Source organism: Lepidochelys kempii, chromosome 4 (assembly GCF_965140285.1).
Source record: "Lepidochelys kempii isolate rLepKem1 chromosome 4, rLepKem1.hap1, whole genome shotgun sequence".
Classification (NCBI taxonomy): domain Eukaryota; kingdom Metazoa; phylum Chordata; order Testudines; family Cheloniidae; genus Lepidochelys; species Lepidochelys kempii.
In genome coordinates, this window is record NC_136383.1 from 35,035,840 (window position 1) to 35,052,128 (window position 16,289).

Genomic DNA, 16,289 nt, shown 5'->3' on the forward strand with positions numbered 1-16,289 from the left:
TTAGGAAGTATGCATCCTCTGGTTTTATAAATGTTTTCTCCTGTGGCATATGTAGAATATATATAGGAATATAGAGACTTCTGATCCACCATTATACTTTATGCTGATTACATTCAAGGATTTCTTTCTTTGCTCTGTAATTGAACAAAAAGAAATAATAATGGAATAAAACATTGTCATATAATAATGGTCTCTGGTTTCTTCTGACCAGTAAATGTCAAGGCAACCACAAAACTTATTTTCAAAGGGGAAGTCATTGATTGTATGATGATGGCATTTTACTACCATGGACTTTATTTATATTAGCCAAGGAAATTGATGGAGCCGTCCTTTCTGTCTGCTAGAAGTTGGTGTGATAAAATGAATTAGCCGCTGCACTATTATTGAAGAGCTGTGTTCTAAGCAATTGAGAGAATAACTTATGTGCTTTAGCCATTCAGAGATAAGCTCATCTCAGTCCTGCCAAATATACAAACTGTCCCTATAGATTACATATTTGTGGTCCTTTCTACAGGAACACTGAGAAACCTGTTTTCTCTAATGCTGGGCTCAGGTCACAATGCAGGGGTATTCCATATGAAACCAAAGAGTGATTTGTGTGTGTTAAGAAATCTCCCTGGCATGACAGTGTTTCAAAATCATCTTCTTTCCTGATTTACCTTATAATTTTGATTACCCAAATCCAGATTCTCTCAGTACATGTAAAAAGAAAAGGAATACTTGTGGCACCTTAGAGACTAACAAATTTCTTTGAGCATAAGCTTTCGTGAGCTACAGCTCACTTCATTGGCCAATATTTTACTCTCTTTATTTTTTAAATGTCCACATCGTCATTCAAGTTTACATATTGGACATATGTTATGAGAACTTCTCAGGGTTGCCTTAAAAATATTTCAGATCTATCCCTGAAGGCAGAAAACAAACTACACTTGCTTCCAATGCTGTATTGATGATGGTTTGATTTTGATGAAATTTTATAAATTTGCACTCTAATGATTTTTGTTAGACGATATTAGCAGTTATATTATCTACAGAGATACAATTTCAAAAAATAGATTGTACTTTTATCAGTATGCTGGACCTGTGTCTGATTTCAGTTTACACTGATTTTAAACTGGTGTAACTCCATCGACTGCCATGGCTTTACACAGATGTCAGGCCCTCTGTTTCTAATTGTTGAAATGGTATTCTCATTTAAATTTTTACCATAAGTTAGGTGATGGCTATCTAGTATGTTAATCAGCTGGCATTAATTTAATTTGCTATATGTTATATTAAGACTGTTAAGGAAAAGTTAGCATATGTGACTCCATTTTGGTTTGGGGCCCACCATTGTCTAAAAGCAAGCACATCATGCACCAGGAGGAGTGTTCCTTAGATACTGCATTCCTGTGAAAACCCTCCCCCTTGTTTCCAGCCTCTCAACTCCGGGTTTCTGTTCTTTGTCTGTTCCTAACTCCCTGTCTCCTGGCCTTGATGTGAGCCTCCCATCCTAATAAAAAAGGCTACTGGTGCATTGCTTTAGGACCATGTTGTGTAGTTGAAGTAATGGTTTAACACGGAAATGTCCACCCTTGGGGAACGTCTGCCTTCACTTATAGTCTCCCATATATCATAGCCATCCAACTGGATGTCCTCATCAATCTGCCCTTCTGCCAATGTGATCAAAGTGGGGAACGAGTCTGTGATGTGCACAAGCTCCTTACACACAGACCCTTTGTACCTAGCAGGGATAGGTGGTAGATAAGGGAAGGGTTTGTCTATTGGCTAAGGTTTCCAATGCACGAGGGCAACATGCTTTGCTAAAAGGCATATAATCTCTGTATAACCTGCATTCGGGGTACCCTCCTGACTAACAGGGGGGCACCACGCTTGAGCGTAATAAACTTAGTGTCTCTGGAAACTCTGCAGTTGTCGACTTTGTTCGTGTGCCTCAGCCTAGACTCGAACTGTGAGTGACCTATCAGGTATAATTCGTAGCAGTTCTTGTGCGTGACCTATCAGGTGTAATTCATAACAAGACACAGATTTGTGATGGGCCACATCTACCCTAACTGAATTGGCCTCGTTAGCACTGACCCCCCACTTGATAAGGCAACTTCCATCTTTTCATGTGTTCATATTTATACCTACCTACTGTATTTTTCACTCCATGCATCTGATGAAGTGGGTTACAGCCCACGAAAGCTTATGCCCAAATAAATTTGTTAGTCTCTAAGGTGCCACAAGCACTCCTCGTTTTTTTCATGGGAACTCTGAATTACATTATCCACTGTAATACAACAAGATTAAAAAAGCCAGTGTAACCATCCATCTGGGTACTGGAGAATTCTTCATTAGCATCCTTGTAAATAAGGACAGTTTTAATAGTGTCCTGAATTCAGTAACTCTTTGAAGGACAGAACCGTATCACAGAAATGAAATGTCATCAAATCAAGCCTGCATTTAAAAAAAAACCAAAACAAAGCTTAGCAAGATCATTTTAAAAAATCAAGAACTGAATTATGACCTTCAGTGCAAAGGAGAGACATAATACTTTTATGAATGCCATAAAAATAAAATATTTTAATAGATATATAAATAAAAGGTTTAGAGTAGACTCCCCCCAAAAAAACAAAGCCAGTCTAGCTTCCATACAGAAACTGAACAACAATATTTCAAGTGACCACTGAGTCAAATAATCACTTTGATACATTCAAATTAATTGGAGGCAAATATATAATGAAATTATGTACCTGAATCATTCTTCTTTTGCATCTTAGCTGTATTTACAGTAATTTGTGTTTTTACAGTACTATGCAGATTTGGATATGTAAAATAAAATCTCTAATGATAGAGCAAATCAAATCAAATAAAACAAAAAGGTGGCTTGCATCACCCACTGTGAAAGCTTTAACATAGATGAAAGAATTGACTTCTGTTGTAAAATAAATTATGTTTTTTTGTGTACTGTAGCAGAGTTAACTTAAAGTGTATAAACATTACATTCATTTTGGTGGTGTGCTCAAAGACTTCATCTCTGCCTATCCCTATGGTAAATAATATGAGACATGCACTGACTGATTCTTGTGTGTGCTTTTGTTTTTATTGGAAACTGAGCACAAAAAAATCTCCAATTTATGTAAGACAGACACAGTTTAATTAAAAGCAGCTTTTTAAAAAAGCATATAGACTCTTAGGGGGCTTAAACTTTTGCTGTGCTTAATTAAAAAAAAAATCACAACATGGTGACTACAACCCAATATAACCTAAAATGACAGTCAGATTTTGGGTTTTATTTCTCTCTATAGATCATCTTTATCTGTTTTGGAATATCTACTAGTAACTTTTCCATACCATTATTGAAATATACATTCTATTTTGGGCATGGAATAACCCCACCAAGTATCCTTCAAACAGAGAAATACTGGAACAGAGTTATTTCCATTGTTATATGGAATGTAGCTGTGATGGAAAAACATCATTTGTGCTGAAGAGAACGATGTTTGCCACATGGGCATTTATATATTCTTCAGGTAGAGCATCAGGATAACTTGTGCTGGTATAATGTGAGAACCAACCACAAGGGGAGACTTTTCATTCAGTCATAGTGCAGAGCTGGTATTTCTACTGTGGTGGAATGTCAGCAGCTCCCGAAAGTTGGAGCAGACTGCCTTAGGCTTATGCAATGACAGTAGTTGATCCTATCCACCAGCAAGGTGCAAATGGCAATTTAAGGAGTGTCCCTTTTTCTGACTTGTTTTTTTCTTGTTCTTCTTTTGTTTATTCTCTCCCTTAATTTTACCTGGCTTCTTTTTCTTTTCATCCTCCTTAAACCATGGGCCCCAGACTCCTCCATTGAGTTTAGGGTTACTTCTAGGGTCTTTAGCTGGGTATCGAACAGGAACTGCAGTCTTATTGAACTGTGAAAGTCTCCGCAACAACTGCTTCACTATATCCGGATACTTACCAGAAAGGTCCACTCGCTCATATGGGTCTGCAGTTATGTTAAAAAGCCACACTGTTTTGCCAGCCATCCAAGAAACTCGTTCATTGTGCCAGCGATTGGGGCCAGCGTTGCTAAAAGACTGAGGAGGGACCCAGTCACTGTATCCAGGATTTCCTGTCAGTAGTTTCCAGTGGTTTACTCTGATTGCTGACTGAATTGCTGTGTTCCAGATCCCAAAGCCTGCTGCCCATGAGCCATTTTTGGCTTTGGTGTAAATGGGGTCAATGTTGTGTAAAATGTCCACCCTTGGGGAACGTCTGCCTTCACTTATAGTCTCCCATATATCATAGCCATCCAACTGGATGTCCTCATCAATCTGCCCTTCTGCCAATGTGATCAAAGTGGGGAACCAGTCTGTGATGTGCACAAGCTCCTTACACACAGACCCTTTGTTTTTCAGAAGGGGGCTATGGACAAAGCCAACAGCACGGATTCCCCCCTCCCAATATGACCCTTTGCTTCCTCTGAGAGGCCAGTTACTTCCTCCAGCCATTGGTTGCCCACCATTATCTGAAGAGTAGATGAGAATGCTGTTGTCATAGTAACCATACCTCTTTAAAGCAAGGGTCACATTGTTGATGGCTTCATCCAAACAGGCCAGCATGGCAGCATATCTCCGCCTGTTTATATTATTTATTGATCTATAATGTTCAAAATACTTGCCTGGTGCCTGTAGTGGAGAGTGAACAGCTTGGTAAGCAATATATAAAAAGATTGGGGTCCTGGGATTATGAGAGGCTAAGATTTGTTGTACTTTTTGTGTGTACATCTGTGTTGAATATATGCCATTGTCATGATCCCAAGCTGCATTGTCATTCTCATACAGGTCATAGCCACATATCCCAGGGCTGTCACATTTGTAGTGAGTGTAATAATCCCCACTGCCCAAGAGTGAGCCAAAAAAAGAATCAAATCCTCTTTGTGTCGGCATGCATTCTTTACGGTAAAATCCCAAGTGCCATTTTCCAACCATGTGTGTTGAGTAGCCAACCTCCTTCAGCTTCTGAGGTAGAGTCACATTATCCAGAGGTAAACAGTTAGGCTGAGTAGGCCTTATGACAGAATGCTGAAGGCCTGTGTGTATCTGGTATCTGAAAAAGACAAAAAAGGAGAAATACATATTAGACAGAGGGGAGAGAAAAGAAATGTATGCAGACACATCCACAAACAAGAACACACATGCAATAAATAGTAACTACAAATGTCCCTGCACAAGACAGCCTTTGTTAGAAATGTTTTAAAAGTGTAAATCTCAAAGAATAATGATATCATGCCAAGACATTTGTCGAAACAAGGAAATGGTATATATTTTACTTTAGAAATGTTTAAAGGTTAGTAGTCAATCTTTTCAGTATACTCTGTATACACTAGGACCTGTGAAAAACTGACCATGTTCTGCACCTTCTTGTGCCTGAAGCATTTCCTTAGTATTTGTCTGAGTTAAACTGTAAACTCTTGAAAGCACAGATCTGTTTTTTTAACCTAGTCTATGCAGCGCTGTATGGAATTACTATATAAATAATAAATAACTATAAATCCACCAACATTAATGCTACTCAGAAGGCATTGTGGAGCATTATGGTGTCTTTCACAATATACTGTAGCCTTTAACAGTGGATATCTATACAAGCTGATGTAGATATGGCAATTGAAAAATAAGAACGAAAACTTAATCAACAGATTTCTAACTTGCCTTATTATTATCTTGGTCACATATACAGCATTAGAGTTCAGCATGCAAGCTCTGACCCTGTTCAACAGCCAAGTTGTCACCTTGCCAAACTATTCAAATAAACATCTCCTGATGTCTGTCATCTCTAAATAGTTAGTTAGTTACCCAAAATATTTACTTATCTGATAACACCCCAATTTGCTGCACCATTCTTTTCCCCACAGAAATCTTACCCCATGTCCCCATCACATTTGGCTTAGAGAAAATTATATTGTAGAAGATATATTTATGTAAATGTGTTAAAAGCCTCATATTTTCCCATGGCAAACAAATCTACAGAGTGCATATATACGGTCCTGTACTGCGAACAATTAGAAACATTTTATTTAAATGGTACAATAATAAATTCTGGATTATAGCGGATTCCTATAAAATACATATGATACCCACATGACTAGAAAATGAAGTAAATGTGACTAGCACTACTAATGATTAGAGCCAAATCAGTTAATATCAGTTTCACACTTGTCATAAAGGGAAGGGTAACCACCTTTCTGTATACAGAATTATAAAATCCCTCCTGGCCAGAGGCAAAACCCTGTCACCTGTAAAGGGTTAAGAAGCTAGGATAACCTCACTGGCACCTGACCAAAATGACCAATGAGGAGACAAGATACTTTCAAAGCTGGAGGGTGGTGGGGGGAAACAAAGGGTCTGTCTGTCTGTGTGATGCTTTTGCCGGGAACAGATCAGGAATGCAGCTCAGAACTTCTGTTAAATTAGTAAGTAATCTAACTAGAAATGCATTAGATTTCCTTTTGTTAAATAGCTAGTAAAATAGGTTGTACTGAATGGAATGTATATTCCTGTTTTTGTGTCTTTTTGTAACTTAAGGTTTTGCCTAGAGGGATTCTCTATGTTTTGAATCTGATTACATATCTGTAAGGTATTTACCATCCTGATTTTACAGAGGTGATTCTTTTACTTTTTCTTTAATTAAGATTCTTCTTTTAAGATCCTGATTGCTTTTTCATTGTTAAGAGCCAAGGGTTTGGGTCTGTGTTCACCTATGCAAATTGGTGAGGATTTTTATCAAGCCTTCCTCAGGAAAGGGGGTGTCGGGCTTGGGGGGATATTTTGGGGGGAAGACATCTCCAAGTGTGCTCTTTCCCTGTTCTTTGTTTAACTCGCTTGGTGGTGGCAGCATAGGGTTCAAGGACAAGGCAAAGTTTGTACCTTGAGGAAGTTTTTAACCTAAGCCTGTAAGAATAAGCTTAGGGGGTCTTTCATGCAGGTCCCCCCATCTGTACCCTAGAGTTCAGAGTGGGGAAGGAACCGTGACAACATTAAAAAATAAAATGTAAGTTAATCCTTTAAATCTAAAGAAGTCTTTCCCCGGGGATAAAAATTTATGAAATTCCAGGAACTGGATGAAACCACTAGGCCCATGTCATATCTTATTCAATGCTGCTTTTCTATTAACTCTTTAATGCTGTGTGGGGGTTAGGGTTAGGTGTTCTTAATTCATTATGCTAATATATAACCTAGTACCATTATAGCATTAATCTAAGAGATCTTAAACCAAACAGTACCAGGATTTAACCTCAACCATAAATTTTTTTCCATCCTCTATTTTCTTGTTTAGGATAAATGTATCATGTGTGTAGAGTCTTCAGCTATTCACTGGACAGATTATTACTATCTGTTTCTGTCTGTGTCTTTAAATATATCTGTAAAACAATCAACTGTATGTGAAAATGTTCCAGTTGTAGAAACAGTTCAAAGAAATATCAGGGTGTTCTTTGTCATTGCAAAGATGGACAGAGTTTTCCTTCTCTCCATGCCTTCCTAATTGACCCATATGGTACCAGTATTATCTTTTCAGTGAACATATTCAATTTTCAAAGAGCCTTCAGGTTCTTACAAAGCAAAGCAGTTAAGACACAGATTAATATAGAAGGAAAATGGCACCAATAGCTATGGGAAAGGTTTCTCAACATAAGTGCTCTGCAGTTTTTATTATTTATTATTTGTATTGCCCACAGGCGCCACTTAAGAACAAAACCACAAAGGCAATAAGTGACAGGTATTAATTATTTGGTTCTGTGGAAGGCAAATTCATAAGCAGCTTTACTCATGGTGACTATCTTGCAATCTTTCTGAGATAAATTCTGTACACTTTATGACTTTCCATTGCAAGACTGGATAAATCTTACGAATAAATTGCTTGAATTTAATCCCATATGTAAAACAGGAGTATTATGCTAAAAAGTCTGGAATTCATGATCATAATTTCAGCATTAGTAACCAATTATATACAAATAAATGCTGACAGACTGGGATGCAGAATCTAATTTTACAGTTTCTGACTTTCATCTTTATAAATAGCATTTACATAAAGGTAATAGTGTGATTTGTGCTGTTTTATAAGTGCTTACGATGTACCATTCCCCCCCATCCAATTTTTAGGTCATAACTGTCTGGTTTCTACACATTTAAATTTTGCAGAACAGACCAGTATTTCTACTCTGACAGAGGAACTAAGTAGAATTTTACTGATAAAGTGCTTTTTTATTTCAACAAGTCTTATATTTTCTAAATGTCAGCAAAATGTTTTAAAAGTTACCCCATACACTATCGACTAATCCTAGGACACATCCTTGTAAATGCTGAGCACTACAATATTTCTTATTTTTAAAAAATAGTGGATACCACAATAGCCTGGTGGAATGGTTTATATTGCTCCAGGACCCAGATGCTTTACTCCAACATAGTGTGCATGAGTTACAGCTAACAGGCTTCAATTCAACAAAGCACTGAATTGTATTTCCATTGATGTCAACCAGGTACTTTGCTGACTCAGGACCAAAAGTACGCAATCAAATTTGGTACATAAATACAAAAGATTCAGTATGTATGAAAATAACTGTACAAATGGAGCATGTGGCATTTTGTCCAGGGACAGACCTGTTTAACTTATAAGAGATCCTATGGGGAATCATGGAAATGTTATATGTAAGAATATGATCTTCCTAGAACATGCAGAATTCCTTAGGATAAGAGAAATTAAAGATGGAAAAAACCTATTAGATCATCTAATCTATTTTCCTGCCAGTTCAAGATAGTGGGTAATATGTTCTGCCTACCCACAATACTCTTCCTGTAGTTTTAAACAGATACTGTATTAATCTTCATCAATGCATAGAAAATGATATTACAGTTCAGACTAGATGAACACAATGTCCCTTCTGGCTTTGGAATCTATGAATCACCCTGCACCAGTGAAGCCCTTTATGCCACAGGACCATGGGGAGTTACTACTACGATAAGAGGCTGTTATTCCACCACTGTCCTCCCTTGTCATTCCCATGGGTGGGTAGCAGCTTCAGCTTATGGCTGGATCTTCATCAGACCCTGGTGGAGAAGGCTACAGATAAGATGTGTTGCATAAGCCACATTCACTTCGTGGCCAGTTTTGGGGAACTGTCTCTCAAATTTGGTGGACTTTCCACTTTTGGGATCCTCCATCAGAGTTTAACCAGACATAAGTCAGCAAAAACCCTATATGAATCTGGTTCAGTGTTTTATCATTCAGGTCTTCTGGTTTAGATTTCTATTATTTTGCAGTGATCATTCATGGAAAACAAGCACAACACAACCACAACTTGACACCACAGGATAGTTTCACAGCAGCAAATATACTTTAAAAAGACAGCCCTCTGCTGGCAATCACGGTGTTTGCCCACATAAAACACCACTGTGGAGACAGTACAACACACATATACTGTAGCTTCACCTGTATTTCTTCTATTTTTATGTGGTTGTGAATCAAATTGTAACAAAGATTTATTTTTTTTAAAACACAGTATGTGTGTAGGAAGAACAGTCAACTTTTATTAACTTTTATTATGTAGGCAGCCTCACTTTTTGGTCTCATTTGAAAAGTTTCAGATTTTGTGTTACAGGAGAAGACAATCAATTCTTCCATAGGAAGATTAGGATGTTATGTTACAAAAAACAATACAAAAACAAAAATCCCAAACACTCATAAAACAGTCTGTCCATAATTCACTAAGTTTAGAAATTTCGACTGGGATTTTCAAAGGGTCATAAGTCAGTTAAGGAGGCTAAATCCTATTGAAACTCATTGCAGTTTCAGAGTAGTAGCTGTGTTAGTCTGTATCAGCAAAAATAACGAGGAGTCCTTGTGGCACCTTAGGGACTAATAAATTTATTTGTGCATAAGCTTTCGTGGGCTAAAACCCACTTCATCAGATGCACGGAGTGGAAAAAAAACAGTAAGCAGAATATATATTATAGCACATGAAAAGATAGGAGTTGTCTTACCAAGTGGGGGGGTCAGTGCTAACGAGCCAATTCAATTAAGGTGGAAGTGACCTGTTCTCAACAGTTGACAAGAAGGGGTGAATACCAAAGGAGGGAAAATTACTTTTGTAGTGCTAACAAGGCTAATACAATCAAGATGGCCCATTTCCAACAGTTGACAAGAAGCTGTGAGTATCAGCAGAAGGAAAATTACTTTTTGTAGTGACCCATCCACTCCTAGTCTTTATTCAGGCCTAATTTGATGGTGTTCAGTTTTCAAATTAATTCCAGTTATGCAGTTTCTCATTGGAGTCTGTTTCTGAAGTTTTTATTGTTGGAGAATTGCCACTTTTAAGTCTGTTATTGAGTGTCCAGGGAGACCGAAGTGTTCTCCTACTGGTTTTTGAATGTTACAATTCTTGATGTCTGATTTGTGTCCATTTATTCTTTTGAATATAAACTGTCTGGTTTGGCCAATGTACATGGCAGAGGGGCATTGCTGGCACATGATGGCATATTTCACACTGATAGATGTGCAGCTGAATGAGCCCCTGATGGTGTGGCTGATGTGGTTAGGTCCTATGATGGTGGCTGTAGGTGACGGCTAGTGGCATTCTGTTACTTTCTTTGTTGGGCCTGTCCTGCACTAGGTGACTTCTGGGTACCCTTCTGACTCTGTCAATCTGTTTCTTCACTTCACCAGGTGGGTACTGTAGTTTTAAGAATGCTTGATAGAGATCCTGTAAGTGTTTGTCTCTGTCTGAGGGATTGGAGCAAACGCGGTTGTATTTTAGCTTGGCTGTAGACAACGGATCATGTGATGTGGTCTGGATAAAAGCTGGAGGCATGTGGGTAAGTATAGCAGTCAGTAGGTTTCCGGTATAGGATGGTGTTTATGTGACCATTGCTTATTTGCACTGTAGTGTCCAGGAAGTGGATCTCGTGTGGACCGGTCCAGGCTGAGGTGGGGTGGAAATTGTTGAAATCCTGGTGTAATTCCTCAAGGGCCTCCTTCCAATGGGTCCAGATGATGATGATGTCATCAATGTAGTGCAAATAGAGCAGGGGTGCTTGGGGACGAGAGCTGAGGAAGCATGGTTCTCGGTCAGCCATAAAAATGTTGGCATACTGTGGGTTCATGCAGGTACCCATAGCAGCCCCTCTGACTTGAAAGTATAAATTGTCTCCAAATCTGAAATAGTTGTGGGTGAGGACAAAGTCACAAAGGTCAGCCACCAGGTTTGCTGTGACATTAATCGGGGATACTGTTCTTGATGGCTTGCAGTCCATCTTTGTGTGGAATGTTAATGTAGAGGGCTTCTACATCCATAGTGGCCAGGATGGTGTTTTCTGGAAGATCACCGATGGACTGTAGTTTCCTCAGGAAGTCAGTGGTGTTTCGAAGATAGCTGGAAGTGCTGGTAGCGTAGGGTCTGAGGAGAGAGTCCACATAGCCAGACAATCCTGCTGTCAGGGTGCCAATGCCTGAGATGATGGGGCACTGGGTGCTTAAACCATTTGGGATATCTCAGCCTTACATCACATTGCTGCAATTTGATTAATTTTGCGGTATTTAAAAGTACTCAATCTACCACCGTATCACTTTAACTGTGAACATCCTCTCAGCATCCAGAACACACACAGACTTTAAATCCCAGCCTGTTACTCCAGTTCTTGCCATTAAAAAAAAAAAAAAAAAAGAAGAAATTTTACTGACAGTTACTAATCTGTGGTATCTCAGGTAACTCCTATGAATACTCACCAGCTCTGGAGTGGCAACTAAGCCAGATTTTGCAGTCTATTAGGGCAGTTTTGCTTCAGACCTCTCTGATGAGCAGCTGCTCTAAAGCTGGAGAATCAAGTCAGCAAAACGATTTCCCTATGCTGCCTTTATTGCTCACAATTGTGCAGTATCAAGCATGTGCTTCAAACCAAGCACGGTTTTGCCTTCCCTTCTCCTCTTGGTGGAACTGTGACATCAGAGACAAGAGACTCCTTGAACAACTTATTGGTGGGTGGCAGGACTGTGAATGCAGTCCCTGGAGAACCTGTTTTTTAAAGAATAATGGCTGTCTACAAAAGAAGATCAGAAAAGACAGGAAGCAGAAACCTTCACTTGCATTTTCTGGGGGCGTGTGTCTCTGGGTGTAAGGGGAATTGCTTGTGCAGGAACATGTAAATTACATTCCCCTTTGTCAGTTAGTGAATTTTTTTTTGCCAGATTCACTTACCATCATTCCAACAAATACTGTAGTCATATATCACTTCCCATTTTAAACAAACCATTATTAAACTCCCACTATTGCTCCTACCAACCTTTTCCTTCATTGAGAGAATTTGTTTATTTAAAATGGGTGGAATAAAAAGGACAATGGTGAACCTGGGAGTGTGAAACAACATGTGTGTACATATATATGGTTATTGTTTCCTTTGTGTTGAGTTTATTGGGAACAGAACAAAAGATCCCCAACTTTATCACAAATATTTTTTAAAGAAAAAAATGGATTGCATAAATTTACTAAAACCTACACACACGACATGAAAAGAAAAAAGTTTGACAAAATAATTTGCTTGCTTGCCACAGATGCAGTCCTTTCCACCAGTGAAAGCAGACTCACTCTTCAAGCAGAGCCATGTCATGTTATGAAGAAAAAAACATGTACTGGGCTGTAATGGCATGACGAGACAGTCTCGTAAAAGGAATGCTGTCATTATGTCCAAATTAATTCAGAAGAACTTCAGTTTACTTTTGTGTGCACACGTGTATCTGTAAGTACAGACATTGCAGAGAAATAATATATTTATTTTCAATTCAATATAGGTTCAAATTTTGGAGTCTGAGCTATGCAACCTCCGAGCATGTTCAAATAAATTTGTTATCTCTAAGGTGCCACAAGTACTCCTGTTCTTTTTGTGGATACAGACTAACACGGCTGCTACTCTGAAACCTGAGCTCTTCTGTTTATCTATAGGACATAAGCAAGGACAATGGCAGTGCCAGCTTATTCACAGTGCATGAGATTGTGACCCCACTGCCAGCCCTGTATTCCAAGAAAAAGGCCACAGTGACACACCAGATACAGATGGGGGAGAATTCCCCATCATAAAAACTTGAGAAAGAGACAGTCACAGGCTGTCTTCTGAGGAGCAGTGTATGGGTGTGCTAGGGATTGGGACAGGAGAGGAATACTAGCACAGGGATGAGGCACTGCAGAGAAGGTTCTCTAAGTTACACAAGGGCCATTGCAGGGCTCTGGATCAGTCCTCAACTGAGGTGGTGTAAATATGGCTTACCACCACCATAGCTGATGTTCCCCCTTGCTTGTGCGTTTTATGCTAGGCCCCAGATTCCATTCCAAGCAAGAGTACTGTCAACATTCATTTCCATTCAATCTTTCCTTCTCTGCCAAGTCCTCAAGCAAAGGGACCAGATAACATTGATAGCTTTACTGATGCAGATTCATGTCTTCCAGGAACTATAGACTGGCAACTTGCTCTTCATAAGCCACCAAAGAGCCATCAAATAGTTCATAATGACTTTTGTCACTACCAAGCTGGATTGGATTTGACCTGTTAACCTATGCTCTGCTATCTCAAGTCACTAATACCCTGAGCCAACCATTCCTGCAGACAGAGAAATGTCAACATGTCGAGTGTCATTAGTCAATGTCTTCAGCCTGAATAATTCAAGGAGTAATGAAATACTGCAATCAGTTATGAAATCTGCATTATTTACACACCCAAAATAAAAGTAAATTACTATGCACACGTGTAAAATTCGTTCAGCCAAAGTATCTCATGGTTGAAATGTTCATAAAAACTCAGGTAAATAACTATTAAGGTTTTCTGTAGTCAAAAGTAACGTATTCAACAAATGGCTCATACGAAACATGAAAAGTATCTATATGTTGCCTTTCATAAAGAAACATTACAGATATATAAAATAACCGATATTTATTGATGTTTCAGACATTCTTTAAAATATGTGAAAATAATTGTTCGATGAAAATACACATTTCAATCATGCAAAATCACTTTGAATTAATTTCATCCATGTGTATTATTTATATACCCACCCCTTAAGAGTCTGTATGAATCTAAATGCTGTAGGAGGACCTTAACTTGACAGCAAAGATTGGTTTGGGGTTGGGGGGAGAACGTCAAAAATCCAAAAAGCAACAGATGTAATATAGGACAACCAATACTGTGTCCTGCTAGTGTAAAACATAAGTGGAATCAGTTTATCACAGCACTGTAATATCTGAAAGTTGGGGCTATTTGGAAGTGATTAGTGGAAAGGTATATAAAACATATACTTATATCTATGTCCAAATTCTGCAAAGCCTACCAGTCACCATTTTTCATCATCCATGCAAAAACTACACAAATGTGACACTTACAGGAATGACATGGGAATATGTTAATCAAGTGAAGATGATGCAGCCTCTTTTTGATATTTATTGATACCTATTACCTGGATATACAGGTGCCTAGGACTGCCTTGCAAAGGTAGGAATTACAGAAAATGAGGGACAGATTTTGCCATCCTTAGTTGCATAAAGTTATGGCTTACCCCTTGAATAGACCCTGATTCCAATGGGGCTACTTTAGGAATAAAATACTACTCAGTCAGAGTAATGGTGGCAGAATCAGGCCATAAGTTAATATAATGGTAGCCCTTTCCTAGTTCAGAATTGCTTTGTGTAGGAATACCCAGGGACACTCGTTATTTCTATGCCATCTAATCTTTATTATTCCCACTGTTCTGCCTAATCATTAAGTGTATTATACAATAGCATTCTTGTGACAGAATGTAAAATATATATATATTTTAATACAGACCTGTTAAAATGACAACTTCCCCTTTTTCTCAAAAATATTGCACAGCATTTAAACACAGAAAATGGGCTGATTAATACTACTGGCCTGAAAATAATAAATTAACAATGTAATAAATCTTTAATTCAAAGCTGGAAAGAAAATGTGAGAGCATTAAGCACAAAATAAAAACCATTCACCACATAGATTGCAATGTCCACCAATCACCCCCCTTCTTTTTAATTTTAATTTTTAATACAATAGGTGCTCTGGGATGGATGCATGCCAGAAATTGGTTCATGCAATCCCAGAGCTTCTGACAGAACTGAATTCTGTTTCCAAGAAAAGCTACAGCCCTAATAGTTTGAACAATAGTTTTAACCGGATGAAACCAAAAGGAATTTTGACTTTTAAACAACACACATACTTTGGTGTGCTGTTGTATATTGTCAACAGAGGTGTCAATATATGAGAAGCAGGAAGGATAATCTTGTGTTGAAATACAGGACTGGGAAACTGGATATCCAGGTTTTATTCCTGTTTCTGGCAGAGACTTCCTCCACAACCTGAAGCATGACCACTGGAGCTGAGCACCTAATGCTCTTAGGCCCCTCTGAAAAATGTCAGTCCTAGTCTATTAGCACTTAATATTTCTCATTTGTTATATGGGGACGATACTACTTTTTCTTCACAGCAGAGCCAAGAGCTGAAGGTTATTAATGTTAACACAAATGTTAATATTTTAAAATGCTTTTTGCTCCTCCAAATGAATGCAACATCATATGAATTGGTGGTGTGATACTGATTTGTTAAACATTGCATGGAATCTGCAAAATATGATTTTCCTGCTTTTATGTACTAAATGAAAAATAATAAAATTAAACAGTAACAAATCCTGTCACATATTGCTAACTACAGATCCTCTTCTGCATGCATCTGATTCAAGGACTGTTGGTGGCTGTACCGGGCACCATGACCATCAGAGATAACCTGGATTGTTTCTGAAACAAACTGTATTTCTTCTTTCTTAGAATGGTTTGCTCGCTCCTCTTAGGCGATTGAAATAGACCAGCTGATCCTTGCTGTTCCTCGCATTTAAGCCATTCAGAACTGATCTATGGAACTCCCTCTCTGAGGATGTCCACTCCTTTGGGTGGATACATCTTTGACCATTTTGGCCTGTCATTTAACCCATCAGCTATTTCATTTGCAATTATTTTCTTACACATTTTTGCTTAAGAAAATGACTGAAGTTGCTGGGCATAGGCTTCAATAAAAGCCAAAACAAAGAGCAAAGTGTTAATTTTATTCTTTAATTGAAGTCTTCACCCTGGTGAAAAGTGCCTGATTGAAAGCAGGGGAAACTAAAGTTCTTTATTTATTCATGGAACAGGTTCAACATGGAATTTAAACACCCTTATTACCATCATCTGATCTGAAGTCTATGCAGGTGGGTGTGCCTTTGTATCTCAAACAAAGAAATGA

At 38.4% G+C, this 16,289-nt stretch overlaps 1 protein-coding gene across 2 annotated transcripts in view; it reads right to left on the reverse strand.

The window, feature by feature from the left end:
• Window positions 1–2,545: 2,545 nt before the first annotated feature.
• Window positions 2,546–16,289, reverse strand: part of ARSJ (arylsulfatase family member J) — a 54,339-nt gene continuing 40,595 nt past the window's right edge. For both annotated transcript variants that reach the window (XM_073340972.2, XM_073340973.2), the window contains exon 2: window positions 2,546–5,079. In XM_073340972.2, the coding sequence (XP_073197073.1) occupies window positions 3,684–5,079 (1,396 nt within the window). In that variant the 3' untranslated portion in view covers window positions 2,546–3,683. The remainder of the gene's footprint in view (window positions 5,080–16,289) is intronic.